Raw genomic sequence first — 20,694 nt, 5'->3', positions numbered from 1 at the left:
GGTAGTCTGGATGTTTTTAATACATGGTTAACTGTACACAGAAGGAAAAAAAAAACACCATTAGACATTTTGAAATTATATCCCTTTTCATTAAGAAATGACGTTAATACCAGAATCATTTTCCATAATGATGCATCATTTATATTAGATCACACAAAGAAATAAAAAAATTAATTAAAAAGTTATTAGCATTGGACTGAGTCCAACGTCCCACTGAGTCCACAGCGAGGGCTCAGTGGGACGTTGGTGAACTGGGAGGTACCAAATAAGACAGTTTTTGATCATAATACTTAAAACATAAAAATACTATATTAATTATTACACAGGTAGAAGTACAGCGGCTTAGCAGTCTTGAATAGTTCAGGTACAGAACATACACAAAAATCTACCACGTCTTATATTTCTTCATAACAAGATGCAACATCAAATTTCAAATCACACATTCACAATCTTTGAACATTTTCAGTATGAAAACGGAACAGAAAAAGAGGGACAATTTTCCTGCAACATTGATTACAGGAAAAAAAATTATTTAAGTTTATATATATATATATGAAACATATATATTTTAAATTAACAGTCAAATATATGAGCATATATACATAGTTTTACAAGGTAGCAAAGGCAAAAAAGCTATTTGCAACATCCCCCTACATCCTATCAGATAATTGTAATAAATTATCCATGACATTTCCATTTGAAAAAAAAAAAAAAAAAAACATCTTAAAACTACAAGTTAAAAGTCTGTCAAAAATATTAGAGAACCCATCTTTGTTTCAAAAGTGAAATAAGATATTGCACCTTTTTTTTAAACCAGAGTACAATAAAATGACAATGAAAAACAGCATACAATGCACAACAGGAATTAAATTAGAACTATTGCCATTGTCTGACATTAATCCTTGCTTTTAAACCTTGTAACAAAAATACATTTCCTGTAACAAAACATCACAGTTTAATTTCACTGAATTATGTAAAAGGAAAAACATTTTAACACACTCTTTTTAAACATCTTATGACATATGACAAATGGTATTCAAGACTGCTAAGCACATAATCAAGATTTCATTTCAACAAAACTAGAAAAAATAGATCATATTGCCTTTTGAAATGTTACATCTCTTGGGTTCATTTTGGCGGTACAATCTGAGTCAGAGACAGGAAAATATAGAAAAACAAAACAGCTCTCTCAAGTCCAAAAAGGGATCCCAGATACTGTCTATCCAAAATAACAGTGTACACAAGCATTTAGTAACAAATAACTCTTCCTGATTTTTAGAAATATTACTTTATCATATAAGTCATTCTACAGCTAGTGTTTCTCACTAAGAAAAAAATGTCTTCAAGGCGTTGCAAATCTATCACCCCCTCTGTTAAAAAAGGGTCGTTTTCATCCTCAGTGATTCAAGTCTTTCACCTGGGCGTCTTCTCTTAATGATCCTGGGGAATTAAACCAGTTTGTACATTATTTCCCACAATATCGCAGCTGATGAAGAGAAGTGGTGAGATTCTTTATACTTTGTTGCGGTCAACAAATCCCACCAGTAAGAATTGTGCCAAACAGCTCCATTAATGTACACAAACTATTAAACATTTCCTTCAGAGATTAGAGTGATCAACAAAGTAATAGCAGATTAATCTTCTGTCGGTCCACTAATCGTCTCAGCTCTACTCGACTGAGTGTAAGTACGATTTGCTAATACATTTCAAAGCTGTTTGAAGAAGTGACTGGGCCTTTTAAGAACTGTATTTATTCTGTGAGCCCGTATTTAAAAGGTTTACATCGTCAGTAGGAACCAATGAGGTTGGAGCTGAGCACCAAATTAAGAGTACGGAAGTAAGAAAACTCGGAGAAACAGACCAATATTATTTATTTCTGAAAAAATAGCTCATCCTGGCCGATCTGGACTGTGAACAAAGATGAGAAAACAGTTGGTCCTCACCTGAAGGCCCGGGGCTTGTGTCTGCTGTGCGCCCTGGTTGAAGTAGGGCATCGGCTGTCTGTAGAAGTCAACCCAGGCGTTGTAGTCGGGATTAGAGGTCTGCTGAGATCCAGGACCACCTGTCTGGCCTGAAGGGGAGGGAGAAAAAAACCCCAGCAAAAGTAAGGAAAGAAACAGAAGATGAGCATTAAGAAATTTAATTCACATCTGCAGTTTTGGGCTCAGACTTCAATCTGCTCATAATAAATAGCTTCCATAAGCACTCACCCCAAGCTTTGTTGTATTCAGGAGCAGTGCTCTGGGCTTGGTTTTGCTGACCTGAAAAACAAAAACAACAAAAAAACAACAAAAGAGTTTTGTTAAAACAGAAATCTTTGGTTATAGTGACCAGTGTTTCAGTTTCAGCAGGATTTATGCTCATCCTCCTGACATGGCTTGTATTAACAAACAACGTCTACATAAGCAAAAGGGAGAAATCTTAAACTTCTGTGGGACAAGAATGTTGACTTAAGCAGGCTTTATAACAAAAATATCCTTTTTTCGTACCTAGCTTTTTATAATACTGCTCCCAGTCCATCTGGCCCGTCTGGGATCCATTGTGACCTGAAACCAGACGCAGATAACACCACCAAAGTTACTGAGAGCGGGCTTTGCTTTTCACCTTCTGCTCTCATCCGCTTCCTAATGATTTCCATCGACAGCAAATTTTAAAAAACTGTCTGCACAGGAAAGAGGTGGTTAGCCACATGGAGCGCAACCATCTCATCCCAGTCTGCTGAAAAATTCAAATACAGTGCAGCAACACAAAACTCAGAGATAAAACTAGCCTAGCAGAGCTTTCTGAGACAAAATGATAGGCAACAAAAGTAAATGTTGGTCAAGTAGCGTAAGCGGCTAGAACAGTTCTTGGAGCGTTTCACTTACTGTGGTCCTGTTGGCCTTGAGGCTGCCATATTTGAAAAGTTGTACCCCACCCTCCAGTCATGAACGTCTGAGCCCCACTTATGCAAAAATAAACAGACAATTCAATGTGAGTAAGAATCTTGACGATCAATGTCTTATTGAAGACCCTGTGTTACTCTTTTATCAGTACACATTTGACGTGCGTCACATGAAAATGATATGAAATTGTGAGACGGCGTGGGGAGGAATTGAAGCTTACTGTTGAGGAGGAGTGGCTGGTCCTTGGTTGTAGGGATTCATACCGAAGTTGCTGTTGCCCCCCATTCCTGGGCCCTAGAGCAGAGAAAGGGAAGAGGAGGCGAGTGAGAGACCACACTTGTGCTTAAAGGGAGCCAACAGGCAAGGTCAGAGGGCAGGGCCGGGCGCTGATGCACTCCATTAAGTCCATTTGATGGATTCTTTATGTTTAACCTCTGGTGACATCCTGCTGGCCACCAGGACCACGGCAACCCGGCAGCTCTTCGCATTGACATGTGTGCTCATGAATATCAGGCGAGACAATAGTGTTTTGGGCCAGAGCCAGACCACCTACCCCAATTCTCTCATCGATCAGCTGGCGGGCCTTTTCCAACTGCTGAGGGGTGCCTCGGATGGAGAAGATGCGCACGTTGGGGTCGGTGTTGGGCGGCGGGTTTCTCTGTAGCTCCACGTGGGCACGAGACTGCTCTTTGATGTTCTTGATGGTTTCCCCACCTGGAAAAAACAGCAAGTAACACAGAATATTTAACTAGGACTAGGAAATGACAAATATCTTTGTAAAAAGGAACACCGCAATTCCTCACATTTGAGAAGCGGGAACTGGTTAGACGATTATCCAAATTGTCGCAGTGATTTTCTGTCAATTGTCTAAATCGGTTAACAATCAGGTGTTTCAACACAGGAGTTAACATACAAGATGAACTGGGTGCGAACACATCTGAAACTTCTCTTTCCACACCTTTCTGATGTCAGAATTTGGGGATGTTGCTTCCTACAATTTTTGTTGCATTCCAAAAACAAAACTTTAATGTGAACTTAACATAGAAGAGAGAAAGGAAGGAGTTCAACACCATAAATGCCTTCAAGATGTCTAACCATAACTTGACCAAGTGTGTAACCGTACAACTGTCTTTAGTGCTCCGAAGACAATGTTCCCGTTTCTACCATCCATCCAGTGTGATACGAATCTAGTATTAAGCAAGACTTTCCTCCACTGGAGACGTGGTGTGGCAGTGCTACCTTGTGAAGACTCTGGCTTGCGTCTCACCACTTATCTACCATTCTGTGGCAACATCCATGCAAATCAGGAAACAAAAGGAGACATCTCCTGCACACCTCCCCCCTCTGCGGCATCAGATGCCAGCTTCCCGACGTGTGGGGAGAGCAATTACACCAGCAGGGAGAAATGAAACATAGCTGGCAGGAGAAAAGGGCCAAAATTGAAGCGTATCCTCCTTCTGGGATATCGTTTGTCTCTTTTACCCTTTTCATTCTTGACTCGGTGTTGTCCTCTGTGATGAGAGGATGGAGTGAACGGGGGGCATATAGACGTCACCCCCCTCCACAATACCCATCCGAAGGAAAAAGGCTGAGGGTGCTTCCCGGGGGGACACCGGGGCTGTCCCAACATCAATTACACATTTGTTCACTTGTGGCTGACACTCTGATGACCCTGGCTGACCTCCCAATGAAAACGCTCATCAAAAACCTCTCCTCCTCCCGTAGCCTATTCCTTGCTGCCAACAGACTGCACATGGGCCATTAACCCATTGTCAACCAAATGAAACTTCTGCCTTAATGAAGCCATTATGAGCTCTTCTAGTCAGACAGCAGAGTGCAATGAAGACCCTGACTATTCATTTCATGGACTGGGCTGTAGTGAGGGCAGATAATACGGGCCTTATTAATGAGACTGGTTTAGTGAGCTGGAGAAAAGGAGGGGATACAAAAGTGCAACTGGTGACCGCATTCAAGGCAAACCCAATGGACTGGTTAGCTGCTGGTGGGGAAATACTCTCAGGCCTCAAGGGAAAAATAACATTATTACAATGTGTAACAAGTACATTTCTAATGCAACAGCAGTTTTACATAAAATCAGGCTTGGAAGTACATCAATATATATATATGGAAATACATGTTTATTACCATCTAACATGAAATAAATGGGTTAGCCTCCAAGGATAAACTTGGTTTTGGAATATTTTCAAAGTCCAATGATCAAACTCAAAATCGGACGGAAAGTCTTGTATGTTAGTTTTAGTCTTTCGTTGCGTAACTTATAAGCTTGCTCTGTCTTATAGCCCATTGTAGAGCTGAAATGATCAGTTAAATAAATGAATTGCACATTAATCGTCAACGCATCCATTTATCATATGATCCTTTAGAGGGCCGTGGGGGGCTGGAGCCGATCCCAGCTGTCACTGGGTGAGAGGCGGGGTACACCCTGAACAGGTCCCCAGTCCATCACAGGGATACACAGACAGACAACGATTCACATTTATGGGAAATTTGGTCACCAATCCACCTAACGCGCATGTGTTTGGACTGTGGGAAGAAACCTAGAATAAATGTGGACAGGAGGAGCTGGGGATTGAACCACCAATCCTGGGATAAATATGTCCTCTACCTGCCGAGTCATATAAAAACTACTATAATACTTCACACTTTCCCTTTACAAACTTAATTTGCCAAATCCAAAATGTAGAAAAAACATGACATGGTCAAAACACGATTCCACTAAAAATAAAGAACATCATAATACTTTGGTCCAGCCGTACATTGACGAAAAGATAAAAATCAACTTGCAGTATATTCTTTTTGTCTGTCTTGGCAGATTCATCTCTACTCATCTAAAAGGGGTAGAGGAGTACAGATATATGAAACTGGCACATATGAAACCAATGTCGGGTTAAATTTAAGTAAATGTTTTAATAATTTTTCATCATTGTGGGTATAATGTGAAAGTTTATTCTTCACAGTACAGTTTGACAAAGAAATTCAAACACACAAGGTCCACTTACTATTTTTCTAGAGTTTTAAAACAAGAACATTACATCTTTCAAATGAGCCAACTCCATCCACTGGGAGAAGCGTCTGAAAGACCCAGAAAACCTAGTAAGTGGACCTTTGGGTTTACATTTTTTAGGTAAAAATTCATGAGTAAATTCGCAGGATGCTATTATTACAGCTCTTGCACCGAAGCCACGCCTGTTGTAAAGTCTGAGCAGGTTGGTGGGTGGCTTGATTCATCAAGCTGTGTGTGTCTGTGTGTAGGGGGTCAAAACAGAGGGGCAATGGGCTGCATATGGCATCGTAAAGATATTAATCACTGCAACCTTTAAGGGACTGCTGACAGCACCCAGACCCACCGCCATCTCCACCATATTGGCCCACTTCATATGGTAATGCACAGAGAGGGGGACGCAACGCCCAGGTTTATTTGTTTCCCTCGCCCCACTACATGCACAAAAGCCACTTGACATTTCTATTGCCATGTTTTTATCTTAGGTAAAGAGGCCCACTTCGAACCCGCCCACAACTCCACGCACACACACACACACCAAGGCAACATGCATGCACACACACTACACTCGCGCACACACACACTCACACACAAGCTCCTTCCAATGCAATGGTCAATGACTTTTAAATAGCTGGCAATAGAGTGGGCATGAATAGCCAATAAGCTAATTCGTCCTATTCATTCCCTCGCTGCACTCTATCGGGCTGAAAGACCCTCATTAGATGCCAGGCAGCCTTCCACATGATTGAGGGCTGTTATTATGCACCTTTAACAATTAATGTCACATTACACGCATTATCCCCGTCATTAAGCCCTTAGTGAAGCCAATGAATGGCACTTGTGCTGTATACATGAGCCCTGGAGAGAGAATAGGAGGGTGGTCACTCACCCCCCCTCTTCTCATCAGTTTCACGCAGTGGCAGAACACCAAACGGCATTCAGTTATTAAAAGGGAAAAGGCAGTCTGGCGAGTTGGATATACTCTTATTAAGAGTATTCATATTGATGAACTCCATTATGTCTCTCAGACAGCAAGAAACAGAATAAAGTAGACACACTCAGGCTTAAATAAGCTAGTAATAAACAAAAATAATCTTAGCTACACATACAAAGGACAACCAAAACAATCCCCTGAGGTGCTTTGATGAACGGGCATTTCAAATCAACTCATAAAAACATGTTCCTTACCTTTGCCAATAACTAGTCCACACTTGTCGGCAGGTACTGCATATGTCACCTCCTGCAGTCCTCCGGAGCTTCCCATGTTACAGTCACTTCGCCCTCGACGTCCCATTACGCCGCCAAACCCATCTCGCTCCTACAGGAAGGGAACCAGCAATTCTTTTTTGTTGTTGATGCAAACAGTTTGCTGGAAAGGTTAAGGCTCCCTACATTGCCACCAATTTAGAGATTCTCATTGAATTGATTTGGATTGATTTACCCGTGGCACTCTCCCTTCATTCTATTTTTAAAAGCCATGTGAGAAACATCCAATTTTAGTTTTTCTGGGTATAAGTATTTTCTTAGATAATAACAGATGCATCTTGGAAATACTTACCGCTGCTCTGTTTTCCCACTAAAAACAAACTGGAGCAAGGAAAAACAGAAGGGACAAAGCGGAAGCACAAACCTGAGCCGTTTGAACCAGTTCATTGATGAGGTGGACCGCATGGTGGCAGTGGTCGGGCTGGCCCATCACCTGAGCAACTCGGTCAGGACTGACTCCATCATCTGCATGACAAATACAAGGGACACAAAAGGTCTTCATCTGCTCTAAGATTGCATACACATTTACTTTTGAGTCCTTTAACTGCATTAAGTATAAGCCTGGTGATATTTCTGGACAAAGCTGTTTTTATTACCAATCCAAGATTATCCATCTTTAGTGCACCAATACACGCGTTTCAAGATTAACAGGATGTTCAGCTTTAGTGATTACACATTCTACTTCACTTGATTGTTATCAGGTCTTGGTTTTATCTTCTTACCTTGTTTGAACTGGATCCTGACGCCCGCATCATTCTGAATCTTCTTGATCATCTCGCCGTTCCTGCCGATGATGATGCCGACAGCAAATCTGGGCACAACCACCTGAACGGTGATGACGGAGAAGAATTCAGAAAAGATTACAAAAATGATCTTATGTGGATAAATTAAAAATCACATTATCATAGCTGTCCAGTATTTGATAAGCTCTTACGTCCAGACTGCTCCCACCCATTTTGGATCCAAAGTCTGCCCTGCCAATCTTGAAGTCTCCTTGGTCCTTGTCTCGGATGAGCTTGACCACAAGTTCACGGGCTTGCTATAAAAGAAGATTGAAAGACACAATCTTAAATATTAAAAAAAACAAAAACAAAAAAAACATTTATAACAATATGAAGCACAAAAGTTGTCCAAATACAATTTTTCAAATGTTTGACTGGAAAACTGAAGGTATAAAATGTGTAAAATTGAGTGTAAACTAGCCAGCTAGCAGCACACACTGAACACCTCTGGGACCGACCTGGACTTTGTGGGGATCCCCAGTGATTCTCAGGGGCTTGTCTGCTCCAGTGGGCATGGGGTCATCCTGAATCATTATCATCTGCACTCCTGTTCTCTCCTGCAGGGGTACAATCAGACAGAAGCAGAAACACTTACCAATGATTTACCCATGGCTCAAAAGACTATTCACTCATGGGAGGAAATTCTTCCACTGCTCAAAGAACAGGTTTTAGCTTTTTATGTAATCTTGACCACCTGGACCAGAAGGTGAATGCCTATGGAGGGTGTGAAATTATGCTAATTTTCAAGCCATATTAGGGGCCGGTTAAAGACATTTGTAGTTTCCCTACTTTTGATAAAAGTTCCAGGTAGCAGCTTCTCATTTTCAGATCGGTAGCAAAAAAACATGATCTTGACATTCCTAGAGCTCACCCCCGCAAAAAGACACAGAATAAAGACCATGAATTGCACCAAAAACATATTTTCTGATGCGCTTAACTCACTCTCTGGTTCTTCAAGCACCATAAAAGAAATTGGGAATTAGCAATTCATAGCAGATTCCAATGCAGAACTACTTTTAAGGGGCAACCCGAAAACAATTTACTACTCTGCCAAGAATGTGGTTTAAACAACTGCACTGTATTACATCTGCTTCACAGCAGACCCAAATGTAGAGCAGTGTTTAGTGCAGGCTGCATATCCACAATGATGGGGAGTCAAATGTTTCACAGCAAATTCATGGCAGACAAGAAAAGTACAGCTGTCAAATGCACAATTTTACTGTAACCATGACACATTTAGTGTGGTCTACTCCCCGACCTGCAGTTGTTTGATGGTCTCTCCTCCTTTGCCGATGACCAGGCCAACTTTGTTGGCCGGGATGAGGATCTGTTGGATCGAACTGTTGCCATCCATGTCACTGTGGAAGCCTGGACCATAACGACACTGCTCCACAATCTCACTCAACAGCCTCTTGGCCTGACTGTGGGGGTGGAGCAAGAGATACATTCATCACCACAGTTAGACGCCACACAAAAAAGCGCTACCGTCACATTTTTCTTTGTCAAATGTGAAAGAGGTGTTCAGGTGATTCAGTGACTGATTAAGTGGAGATGTGAATAGAGTTTGGAGTTCATGCCCTCTGCGTCACAACAATAGGGCACACTTTCAGTAAATCTATCAAAGTTGAGAGGTGAGACTTACTCAATGTTCTCTGGGCTCCCAGTCAGTGTGCAGGGCCTGTCCAACATGCCTCCACTGTCTGAAACAACATAAGCACAACATACGCGATCACATTTAGATACACAAGAATGAGGTGTCCACAGTATACTTAAGGAACATAAAGGAATAGTCTGATCTGAAAGGACATCAAATTCACATTTTAAATAAAGCAGAAACAGGGGGCTTAGACAATAAGTACAGTCAGAATTTACCTGAAGCAATCTGGATCTTACAACCTGATTCCAGCTGAATTCTCGAGATTTGCTCTCCTCCTTTTCCAATGACTGTAGAAAGAGAGGGAGTTAGAGCCTTTTTGAATTTAGACAGGGGCCTTAAGCAGTGACCCAAAAACTGAGTAGAATGTCAATACTGATGATTACATGTCAAACAATAATACTGACTATAATGAGCTGAAGGGCTACTTACTGAATCCCACCATCTTATCAGGCACTTTGAAGTCTTCTGTAGCAAGAGCCCTGGGAGAGATTAGGACATGATCAATAACTGGCTAACCAAAGAAACTAAGAATAATGATGAAACATCCAAAATTCCAGGTTCGATTATTTAAATTGCTTCTTTTCTCTCGCATCTAAAACCCAGAGTTAGCGGTTTACTATGATTAAAGACAGAATAAAATGAACAAATCTTCACATTTGAGAAGCTGGAAACATTTGTCTCTTTTTTTTTAAATAAAAAAAAAGAACAGAACAAAATGTCAGAAATGCAAGGGTTTTCCAAACTGCATGGGATTAGCATAAAGTGGGCATGTTTTTAAAGGGGAGACTCTTGGGCCCCAATGGAACCCATTTTAAGATTTCCTGGGAAATTAATTAAAAACGCAAAACATGCAGCTGTTAAGGAAAATGCATAATAAGTTATCTCAAACCTACTAAACCCTCTGAACCGCCACCTACCGGCATGTTTGAAAGTCATGTTTTCTTTTGGACAAAATTAACATAAATTCAGCATTTATCATAGCCAGAAACTGTAAAAACTGACCATATCAGATTTTAAATATATCTTTGAATAATACGTGACCAATGCTTCATTTGCATTAAGATCCTGCAAAAAACATTCAGTTATAGGAAGCTACGAATGAGTTTGCCGAGACCAAGAAATGTGACAAATATTCAGTGAAACTTAGACTGAAGAGAGGTTGAGAGAATATGCATAGCAACCCAATATTAGCACTTCAGGGTGAAAAGTATATATAGCTTCCATTTTTTCCAATTTTTGTAAAATAAATTATCATGGAAGGCCACAGTGAGTAAAATGTGACGGGAGCAAAAAACAGTGAAACTGTTTGGGGCTCAGAGGGTTAACTGAGGCACAGTAAATATGAGGAATACATCCAAGGGCATAACGTAAGAAGGCTCTGCTCACCTTTGATGCACCATTGCACCGAGGTGGTTCCCTACTGAGAAAGAGGGAGAGGAGAGCAAAGCAATTAACATGTGAGAAATGATCTGAGATCATGGTTAAACATAAATAACATTTTAAATATCCGTGAAAGTGACGAAGCAATGAAAATGGAAAAGAACAAATTCCCGGAGGGGATGGGAGCAGATGGATACGGTTCTGCCAATCCTTCGTGTTCGTGTCTGACCCACAGCGGGGGGCTTTCACCAGCATGGTAATCAGGCCTGTGAGTGTTTGAGTGAGTGTTTCAATCAGAGCCGTTCAGAAAAAGGAGGCAGCAGCCGGGTCAGTGGCTGAATTGAATTTTGACAGGTAGCACCAAGCAAGGGTCCTGCAGGGTCAGTGGAGGATGTGCTGCCATGGACGTGAACACCTGAGTTGATATCTAGCAACTTCAAATCAATTTTATGGTTGTTTGCACTGATTTCACTTCCTCTGGAAATGCACCGGGGTTAACGCGAGAGAGTGGAACACCTATGAATATAAAACAGGAGGTGTACCAAATTTATACAAGGACAAGACTGTAAGATAATGTTTGTACGCCTATCTGTATACTTGTGCATTTGATAACTAAATGCTGACAGCTAACTGAAGTGCTTTTATTTCCCCTATACTGTGTCCACCAGTATTTCTCTGTTAATGTTGTCAAACTGTTGCAAACAATCATGTGCCAAACAAACCTAAACCAGAATTGCATACAATTTATCTATCCATGCTTTCAGGGCAGAATTATCATACCAACAACTGTGACAAGATAAGAGGATGACGGGATAAAATTAATCAAATTTTTGTTTGATATACATGCAAGAGACAGCAAAATAGAATGAGACTTTTTTCACTTCTCTGCATCGTCAGATACTATATACTCCATACAAACATGAAAAAGCTAAACCACGGCAACTCACTGATACAACCCCAACCAATACCACTGCCTGCATTGTCCTGGACACATGCAGCTACAATAAGTCTCCCCTGCATCAATTAGTTTAGCAGCAGGGCTGTCAGCTGTCGATCTGCCTGACTGTCAGGATTTCCACCAAAGTATCACAAGCCCAGCATAACATCCGGTTGAGAGAACGCTTAGATAGAAAGTACAGGCCACAGAGTGACTGTATTTTTTGCGCCAGGAAGTGACTACTGCATCATTGTGTTACTAGTTGTTGAGAAAGGATCATTTCATGGGTTAAACCGAGGAGCTCTGCTGATGAGTTTCTTTGATTTGAGAGGAAAATGGACAATTTATGGTGTATATTACAGACGAGTTGAATAATCACAAAATGACGCAAGGCCAGAACAAAGTTGAATCATATATTATAACAACATGCACACTTTCCAGTGAGATCACAGTTCTTCACCCGGCATTCAGACAAGGCTTTCGATATGGACGTTCAACTTGAGATAATGGACTTGCAATATGATTCAGATTTAAAAGGATACATTTTGCTTGGAAACTATCAGTATCTCCTCCCAGGGTACTCAGACTTGATAGCCATGGCTGCGTAACATTGATGCACTCGAGAAGGCTAAGAGGTGCCAGGTTTCGTGCCAGGTTTCAAGCGCAAGTTAAACAGTGAGTGGCCTACTTCATGTAAAATGCTGCCTCAGAGGTCTTTTCACCCTGACCAGAACCGAGTTCTCTGGAAAAACAGGAAGATATTGAACATTGTGCAAAATATTGTCCATCAGCAAATTCAGTGCAAAATAATCTGTGTCAGACTTTGGTTAAAGATACAATGTGTCGTGCAACAAGCAGAAGTAGTACTAAAGTAGACGACCGAAAAATGTTGACGTTGCACTCTACCCCCCCATAAGACATAAGGTTGTTCATCTGCTTTGTTAATTAATTGGTCATTCATTTTGAACATTTTCAGAATGTACTTGTACACACTGCTAAAGAGACGGGAAAAACAGGTTGATCTCAGGTACGTGCACTAGTATGCACATTCATACTGAAGTGCAAGATGGTGACACATTTCTGCCAGTGGTTTCATACTTCTACATCAGGATATTCCTCATCTATGTGCCAACAAACAGCATTGTGCCCACAAAGAAAGGGAAGACGGCAAAGAATATGAATGCTTGGCAAAGAATATGAATGCAAACAATGACAAATTAAAAAAAAAATGCAAAATGTTATGAGTGAATTCGTTCAGCACATTTAGGCCTCAGAGATGCACGAGATGCAAAGTGTGCTTTGGTAAGTCAACACTGAATGTAAACAAAAACTGTTTGCAAAAGAAGTCCACCCACCACATTGAAGTCAAACTGGATCATTATTTCAAGTGACTGGTGGGACATTTTAGTCATTATGTGGAAGAGGGTATTTGTTCGGTATACTTGGTAAAAAATGTCATATTTAGTTTAGTTCATAGGTAAATGTTATGGTTGAAGGCAAGACTGACTGAAGAAATGCTGTCACAAGGCAACTATTTGAAATTATTGTTATTTTATCATTTTGGTTTATTAGATTCATGCAAATTTCAATAAATAAAGCCGTGGAAGCTTTCAGATCTGCAATATGAATGATAAACACTGGTGTTTTGGCATCTGATAATCCTACAGGCTCAGGGAAATATTAGTCTTCATAATGATGGATCACCTGTAACTGAAGCAACATAGCACCTTACGCTGTTTTAAGGCGAGTCAACACCAAGCTCGAAGCAAACTTTTCAATGTAAAGACACAAATTCACACTGCGCAGTGCAAACGACACTACATGAGCGAGGTGAATAATTTGTGACACTGATGTGAAAGCCTATCAGCACTGAGATTCTCCTCCTGTCGTCACCGACTCAGAGATGGAGACAACATATATAATCGCAGTCTGTGGTCACCCAGAGCTCTATGATAAAACCTCACATTAGTACAGAGACCAAACAAAACTATGTGTACAAATTACAGACTGTCGGTGGTAAAAACAACAAGGTCGCTGCTGTATTTATGTCTGGGTGACTTTATTTTAAGTGTTTATGGAGCAGCTAAAGTGTTAGCATAGCCTAGCTCCATTCGAAAACCGTTCAGAAAAAAAAAAAGCATTTTAGAAGTTGTTTGCTTGACATCTTGCAGACAGACCTAACAAACTGCGACTTTGGACTTTTTACAAATTGCCGTCATTATGTAGTTACTTCTGCAGCCTTTTTATCCGTTAATAAAATTGTTTGCATTGGGTTCATAATGCTTAGTAAACCATCCAATGTGTTGCTTGATATTCACAGGGAATACAGCTCAGTGAAATTCACTGAGCACCTCTGGATGATGATATGAACTCAGGATGCCATTTGATTAACAGGCGTATCTGGGACTTGACAACGTGTACAAAGCAGCAATAGTAGTTATTTCAGCCATGATTGATGACACATTGGTGTCAGCATGGAGGTAAGAATCTAGTTTAGGCCTTTAAAAAAAAAAAGTATTTTTGGAAAATAATTTAATTAAAAAACTAAATGAAAACAAAATAAATGAATGCACTGAATTAATAACCTAATTATATAATCTATAGTGTGATATAGTATAGGTTGACCCAGGTGGTCTATAGGCTGGCTATATTGGCGATACAAAGGAACACATCTTATGAAAGAAAGAAAAAAGAAAAAATGTTGCCAAGCATCCCGGATCTCAGCAGTAGCAGTTCACATACGGTATTTATTGCTTTTATATTTTTAAGTTCTTTCACCGCAGTAAAAATGTATTTGATCACTGGTAATCATTTATGCATGTATACTTATGTATTCATCATGAAGGTGTGTATTAAAATATTTATTTATAGTGAAGACTTACCTCCATTATCTAGTGAACGTTTTTGACCTCCAAAGCCATAAAGGGAGGGGTCTATGACCGGAGGGGAACTGTTCATGTTGGGCATCTGGTCTCCTCCCATCTTGGCTGCCATCTGGAGACACAGAACAGTAAGACAGATGGAATAAAAGGTGAAAATTGGATGTGTGGTGATACATACATACATTTCCTTTCCAAAATAACCCTTCATGAAAAGAGTGACAATTCTCTTTTCTACTTGCTTTCTTAAAAGCAGAGTTTACTGTGAAGTTTGGCCTTGACAAAGTTGCAGAGACTAAACTACACTATGTTCTTTATAACAGCAGTCTGAAGAAATATGCTCCAGTTCTCGTTGAGACTACCAAAACTGGTGCTTTCCCTGAAACATCCAACATGTGCCATTTCCCTGACCAACCCAACATTTCTGCTTTCACTGACAAATGACACAGCTCATCACAACAGACACAAATTCCTCAACAGACTGGATCTGCGAGTATTACGGGTGCCAGAAAGTTGCAACACGTATGATTGCTAACTGGAACAATGACACAAAAAATACCTTTGTATACTTAGTGTAGGCTGCTGATCCAGTTTTAAGAAGCAGCAGGTTTTGTAGCTGTGCAGAGATAGATGAGGGATGGCCAAACCAAGTTTAAATCCTGTGATCTTAAAACTGTTATACTTGCCTCATTTAAATTTTTCAAATCTGGGAAATGGATGGATGGACTCTTGTTCAGAGTGGTGATAAAGAGGTGCTGAGCTGAAGTTATTGTTCATTTCATATTTAACTGTATTATACTGTAATGCTTTTCTGTAAGTCTCAGAATTGAATACTGATGGCGATACAATACCGAATTGACAAATGTCACACAAGCAGCAGTACAAGAAATGTGAAAACAGTAAATAAAAATAGTCTAAAATAGCCGATTAGGCCAGAGAATGATCACCCGAAGGTTCATCTGGCTGCCTCAGACACACATACATGTATCTCTTTGGTGTAAGTTAGAAGTCCCCCCACCCTCCCTCCCATATAACTTCAAGGAGAGTGCACTTATTTGTATCACTTCGCTAAAAAACATCCATTTCTACTTTCAAAATCGTGTGCTCTGCAGCAATGGACATTTAAATCTTCGGTTACACAGAGCGACAACAGCATTTTCCACTACCCGATAATCTGCCACCTCTTCTTCCATACAAAAGTATTGCATTTCAGAAAATTACATTAAATTGACATCTGTGCCTGACTGGAATTTCTTTCACAATATGAAAATATAGTGATGGTAATTAGAGTCTTCCATCACCTTCAGGGATGATTATCTACTTCAGAGCTCGCCAATGGACGTGAGAAGGGTGCGATGGAAATGAGAAAGCAGAAATAAGAGGTGTGGAGTTGATGTTTTCCATGACATGTTCGCAGTCATGCATATCGAGCAGCCTGAAAAGCATTTCAGAGAGGTCAATACTCAAGAAAATGCTTGAGTGAAATTAGTGTCACTCCCAGATAGGTTTAACTACAGCTTGACAGATAGCTTATAAGTATCTCCCCAAACACCTTCCTGTTTTATAAGCGGTGTCCAGATCAGTATGGGTGAAGGTCGTCATGGTTTTGACAGTATTGACAAATTGAATTTAGATCCCAGATTTTCAAAGTGGCTACTGTTGATCATATTGCTACGTCGAATTGATTAAATTTACCAGTTTCTAATGCTTGTTTAGTGAAAGATTAATATTAAGTTACATCATACACTGAGTTTATCACTGTGGGTCAAGATCTCTATGAATGTGTGGACACGTTTTTATAATTTGAAACGGTTTAGTGTGCCTGATGGCATGGGTGGCCCTGCTCGACACCCACTGCTGCTATTATTACTTAATCATATTTCTATTATTACTACGCTACCCTTTCTGCTTAATTATTATCATTATATTATAGCCACACCTGCTGTTTCCTTCTATTCCCCTGTTAAAATGTTTCTTTTAGGAAGTTTTTCCCCGTTATAGATGATAACATATGCTGTACAGATTTTAAAGCCCTCTGAGGCAAATTTGGTAGTATGGACATGGTCTTAGGTGTAATGAATTTTAGTAGTTTGTGGTCACTAACACTATACAGAAATCATTAACTATGGCAAATATAATTATAAATGAAGTCTTTTCACCTTAGAGGATCAGAGCACCTCAACTAACTGCGACACACTTTGTCTCATGCAGACTAACCCGAGTGTACCACATATAATCACAGACGCATTTGCATGCACATAAACAGTTGCTACAGAGGCGTCTTGCAGCAGTCAGGTCAAGTACAGTCATGCAGTCTGGTGGATTTTGTGGCAAACTGTCTGTTACAGTAGAAACGCCTTGATGTCCCCTGAGACCTCTGAGTAAACACTACTGGGGGCTGGACTAGATCAACTAATATCTTCAATGCAATCTTTGCTGAGTGAATATGTATAAGGAAAAAAGTTAATAGTAATAGATAGACAGGTGTCATACAATAAGCGTTAAAATATATACTTTATTATCCAATTTGTCTAAAAATAAATAAATAATCATGTGACATGTGGTCACATGGGAACTAAAGTATGTGTAGTTATTTAGGATCATAGAACACCGTGTCCATTGGGCACTGTGGCACAACTGTTTCGTCACTGATTATAGTATTTAAGTATATATATATATAAGTATTTATGACACTTACTTCCACTCTATGTAATCTTTAAGATTTGTTATCTCATAGGGTTAATGTTTTATATTTGAATCAAGACCGCTACATTAAGTGACATTGAGACACTGACAATTTGGAAATTAATAAATAAAGACCAGAAGCTGCAAACAGAGGGAGGCAGAATGCAATAATTAGAAAATGGGAGGCCTATTGCGGAGGTCAACATCTGGTGATTTAGACTAATGAGTTAATGGACCTTTACACAATTGCATGCTTTGCCTTTGCTTGCTTGCTCTGATAATTGTTTTCTAAAAAAAACAGCCGTAAACATGAAATGCATCGCAAAGCAATTTCAGCTCATGCAGCTTAAAGATTTAAATGTTAGTTGCTCTTACTGGCTGCTCAGTAGGGAGAACCAGGCGACTGCTAAAACGTCATCTGTTGGAACTCCTACCACAAACACAGCAGTGTAAAGAAGCATTAGAACAAGGCCTCCATTTCCTTACTTATGCCACATCAATGTCATATGATAACACGCAAGCCAACAACATGACTTCCCTTTTGTATAAAGTGCATAGAGGCACGCTAAAATCCACAATGTAACATCAGCCACAATCACAACGTGGCAGATTTAACTCCCTTTCTATTACAACGGTTAATATGTGATTCATTCTGATGATAAACTTTTATTATTAACGTCAGTGTATATGGCTTTCTGCAATTATTAATGCAAGATCTGATCTTGCGAACACCGTGTGACAAAGTGGCGGTAGGAGGGTTTATGAGGGCTTTAAAAGCATCATGACAGACACCGACGGACAGTGACATGTACATGTTGCGTTTGTTTCAGTGTATTCAAAATTGTACTAAATGTACCCATTTACTGATAATGAGACTATCAAAACTAGTTGTTATGCTAGATATTTGAGCCTATCGTTTTATTATAGTATGAAATAAATATTTTAAAATTGCAGGAAGACGCCATTTGTTCATATGTAGGTTGAGGGGGAGAGCTCAACTTGTAGCTGTGTGACTAAAGTCCAATTCACACACTATCAACAGCAGTCCGTGGTAAACTAATCTTCCATTACAGCTCCAACATAATGGCAGCCTAAGTACAGTGACCCTCTGCCACACTCAACTAACTGAAACTACGCTAGAAATCAGGCAAACAGGGGAGCGGTGAAATGCAGAACGTATTTTATACGATATTTTTCAGGTATTTTCCAGGCAGCAATGGAAAAAGCCAAGTGTGCTCAACAGGAGGAGTGGAGGGGGCTTATTTGAACAGATGACGTTACATTACATGGCCTTACTCCAACGCTGCCTTTTAGGACACATAGTACCACACACGCTAGCTAGCCAGCAGCAGCTCCACTAGCTAGCTCACGTTTATAGCATACACTGAATACACGCTATGTGATATATATTGAGGCTTATTATCAAATTAAAGGCCGGCATTGGGGAAGTCTAACCGTTAGCATTACATGTGACCACAGTTTAAGCTCTCAGTGTGTTTCTTTAACTGGGGGCAACAGCCAGTTATTATGAAAGCTAACTCGGGGACTTAATAACTAGCAAGCTAACTTTTGGACACCGTGTCAGGCGGCTCCGTTGTTCAGGGTTCGCGTCTAAACTAAATATTTGCTTTGGTCACGTTGCAAAGCCGAGCTGCGGGGTATCAAACTTGTGATAGTGAGGTAGAGAGCTAAGCTAACAGCAACTTCTGTGGCTTGACAACAGGTTGCAGTGTTGTCGGCTTGACTTACTAAAGTTGCGCAAACTTCCGACATAACACGACGCCTTCGTGATTCGAGTCAGAAATGGTTCGTGTGGTCATTTAGAGAGCTTTGACGCGGTTACTTAACACGTCTCCCGTCCCGAGTAAACTCTAATCTGTCCTCTCAGCTACGCTGCCTCGGCTACTTAACGTTAGCTTGCTAGCTTGCTGGGTACATGAGGAGTGTTTGTAGTAGGGGGGTCCGGGATGCCCCGACCAAAGTCCTGCCCTGTTCCGCACGCAAACACGTCGCCTTTGCTCCGAAAGCGTTTCACTCGTGTTGGCCGGAGAGCATTTTACCTGTCGGACCCGGCGTATCGTGTCCGCGAAGTCATCTTTCGTTCCGGGCTGAGCCACCGAGGCCTGTCCCTGAACCAGCTCCGCCATCATCATCATCCGCCTCGGCAGCTGAGAGCCACACTTAAAAAAAAAAGAAAAAACAGCACACGTGCCAAGCCGAAGCTCCGCGAGCCAGATGATCTCGCGAGTTGATCGAAGACCACATGTAGGCAAAACACGTTTACTATAACTAGATAGATAACTAGATAGACAGACAGATAACTAGATAACTAGATAGATAGATAGATAGATAGATAGATAGATAGATAGATAGATAGATAGATAGATAGATAGATAGATAGATAGATCATATTTAATCTAATTTTATAATCCTAATTTAAATAGAGTGAATTGTATTAGAGTGTTTTAGTTAGATGCACGCTAAGAAAGTATATTAAAATATACTGACACCCTTTGCAGCAGCTCACTGCTCCAAAAAACTCTAGGATGGGTTAAATCCTGAGGTCAAATTTCATGTATGTGTATAAACTCAAGTTCATGTTGATATCTAGTTACTGAAATACTGTTGTATAAAAGAAAACAAAACTGATAGAACAGCCGCAGCAGGCCTGGCTCAAGTGCCTTGTTATTCAGCTGCCAGAGACATCCGCGCTGTGCCATCTTGCTCCCCCATGAGCCCCAATGTGTTCTGTAAAATGTTCTGTAAAAGGGAAAAACAAACAGAGAGCCCTAGGCTACATCGTACAGCTCCCTCTACAGAGCTACATAGATGTTTTAATCCCACTTTTGCTATTTATAGTCCTAACATTACAAGCTCTCTTTTCAGATTTTTAAAAAAAAATACCATCTGGCACAACAAAATGAAAATTGAGGAATATTGTATTTTTTTTTCGTGCTGCACATGTGGAAACATCTTGTTGCACATCTGGAAAATGCCAGCAGCCAGACAGAAGAGAGTAAAATTGCTGCAAATTTCCAAACTGTTTATGCAAAATAGTTCCTGCTCCATAAATTGTATCCAAACCTCAATGAGCAAAGCCCAACCAGTAAGGACTACAATGAATGTGTGGCCCAGCAGAGCTAGAAACAGTCAGAGCTATTTAAGTGTTTTTTTTTTTCTGTGTCTGACAAAGCTTTTCTT

At 40.4% G+C, this 20,694-nt stretch overlaps 1 protein-coding gene across 2 annotated transcripts; it reads right to left on the bottom strand.

Moving 5' to 3' along the window:
- Positions 1-19,713, bottom strand: fubp3 (far upstream element (FUSE) binding protein 3). 2 transcript variants are annotated; one of them, XM_084034701.1, is made up of 19 exons: positions 19,554-19,713; positions 14,812-14,923; positions 10,999-11,032; positions 10,042-10,091; positions 9,828-9,899; positions 9,598-9,655; positions 9,214-9,376; positions 8,414-8,512; positions 8,108-8,212; positions 7,896-7,998; positions 7,538-7,638; positions 7,096-7,225; positions 3,439-3,599; positions 3,106-3,179; positions 2,868-2,944; positions 2,490-2,546; positions 2,211-2,261; positions 1,944-2,071; positions 1-1,440 (listed from the first exon to the last, which is right to left on the bottom strand). In XM_084034701.1, exons 1-19 carry the CDS (start codon positions 19,647-19,649, stop codon positions 1,432-1,434), a joined length of 1,680 nt encoding a protein of 559 aa, XP_083890827.1. In that variant the 5' UTR covers positions 19,650-19,713; the 3' UTR covers positions 1-1,431. The 2 variants fall into 2 exon arrangements, with proteins under 2 accessions (XP_083890827.1, XP_083890828.1); XM_084034702.1 differs by having other exon boundaries at positions 14,839-14,923; positions 19,554-19,701.
- Positions 19,714-20,694: the final 981 nt, after the last annotated feature.

Source organism: Eutrigla gurnardus, assembly GCF_963514095.1.
Source record: "Eutrigla gurnardus genome assembly, chromosome: 19".
Lineage (NCBI taxonomy): Eukaryota > Metazoa > Chordata > Actinopteri > Perciformes > Triglidae > Eutrigla > Eutrigla gurnardus.
The sequence above is the reverse complement of the archived record's forward strand: the minus strand, read 5'-3'. Positions and strand labels throughout refer to the sequence as shown.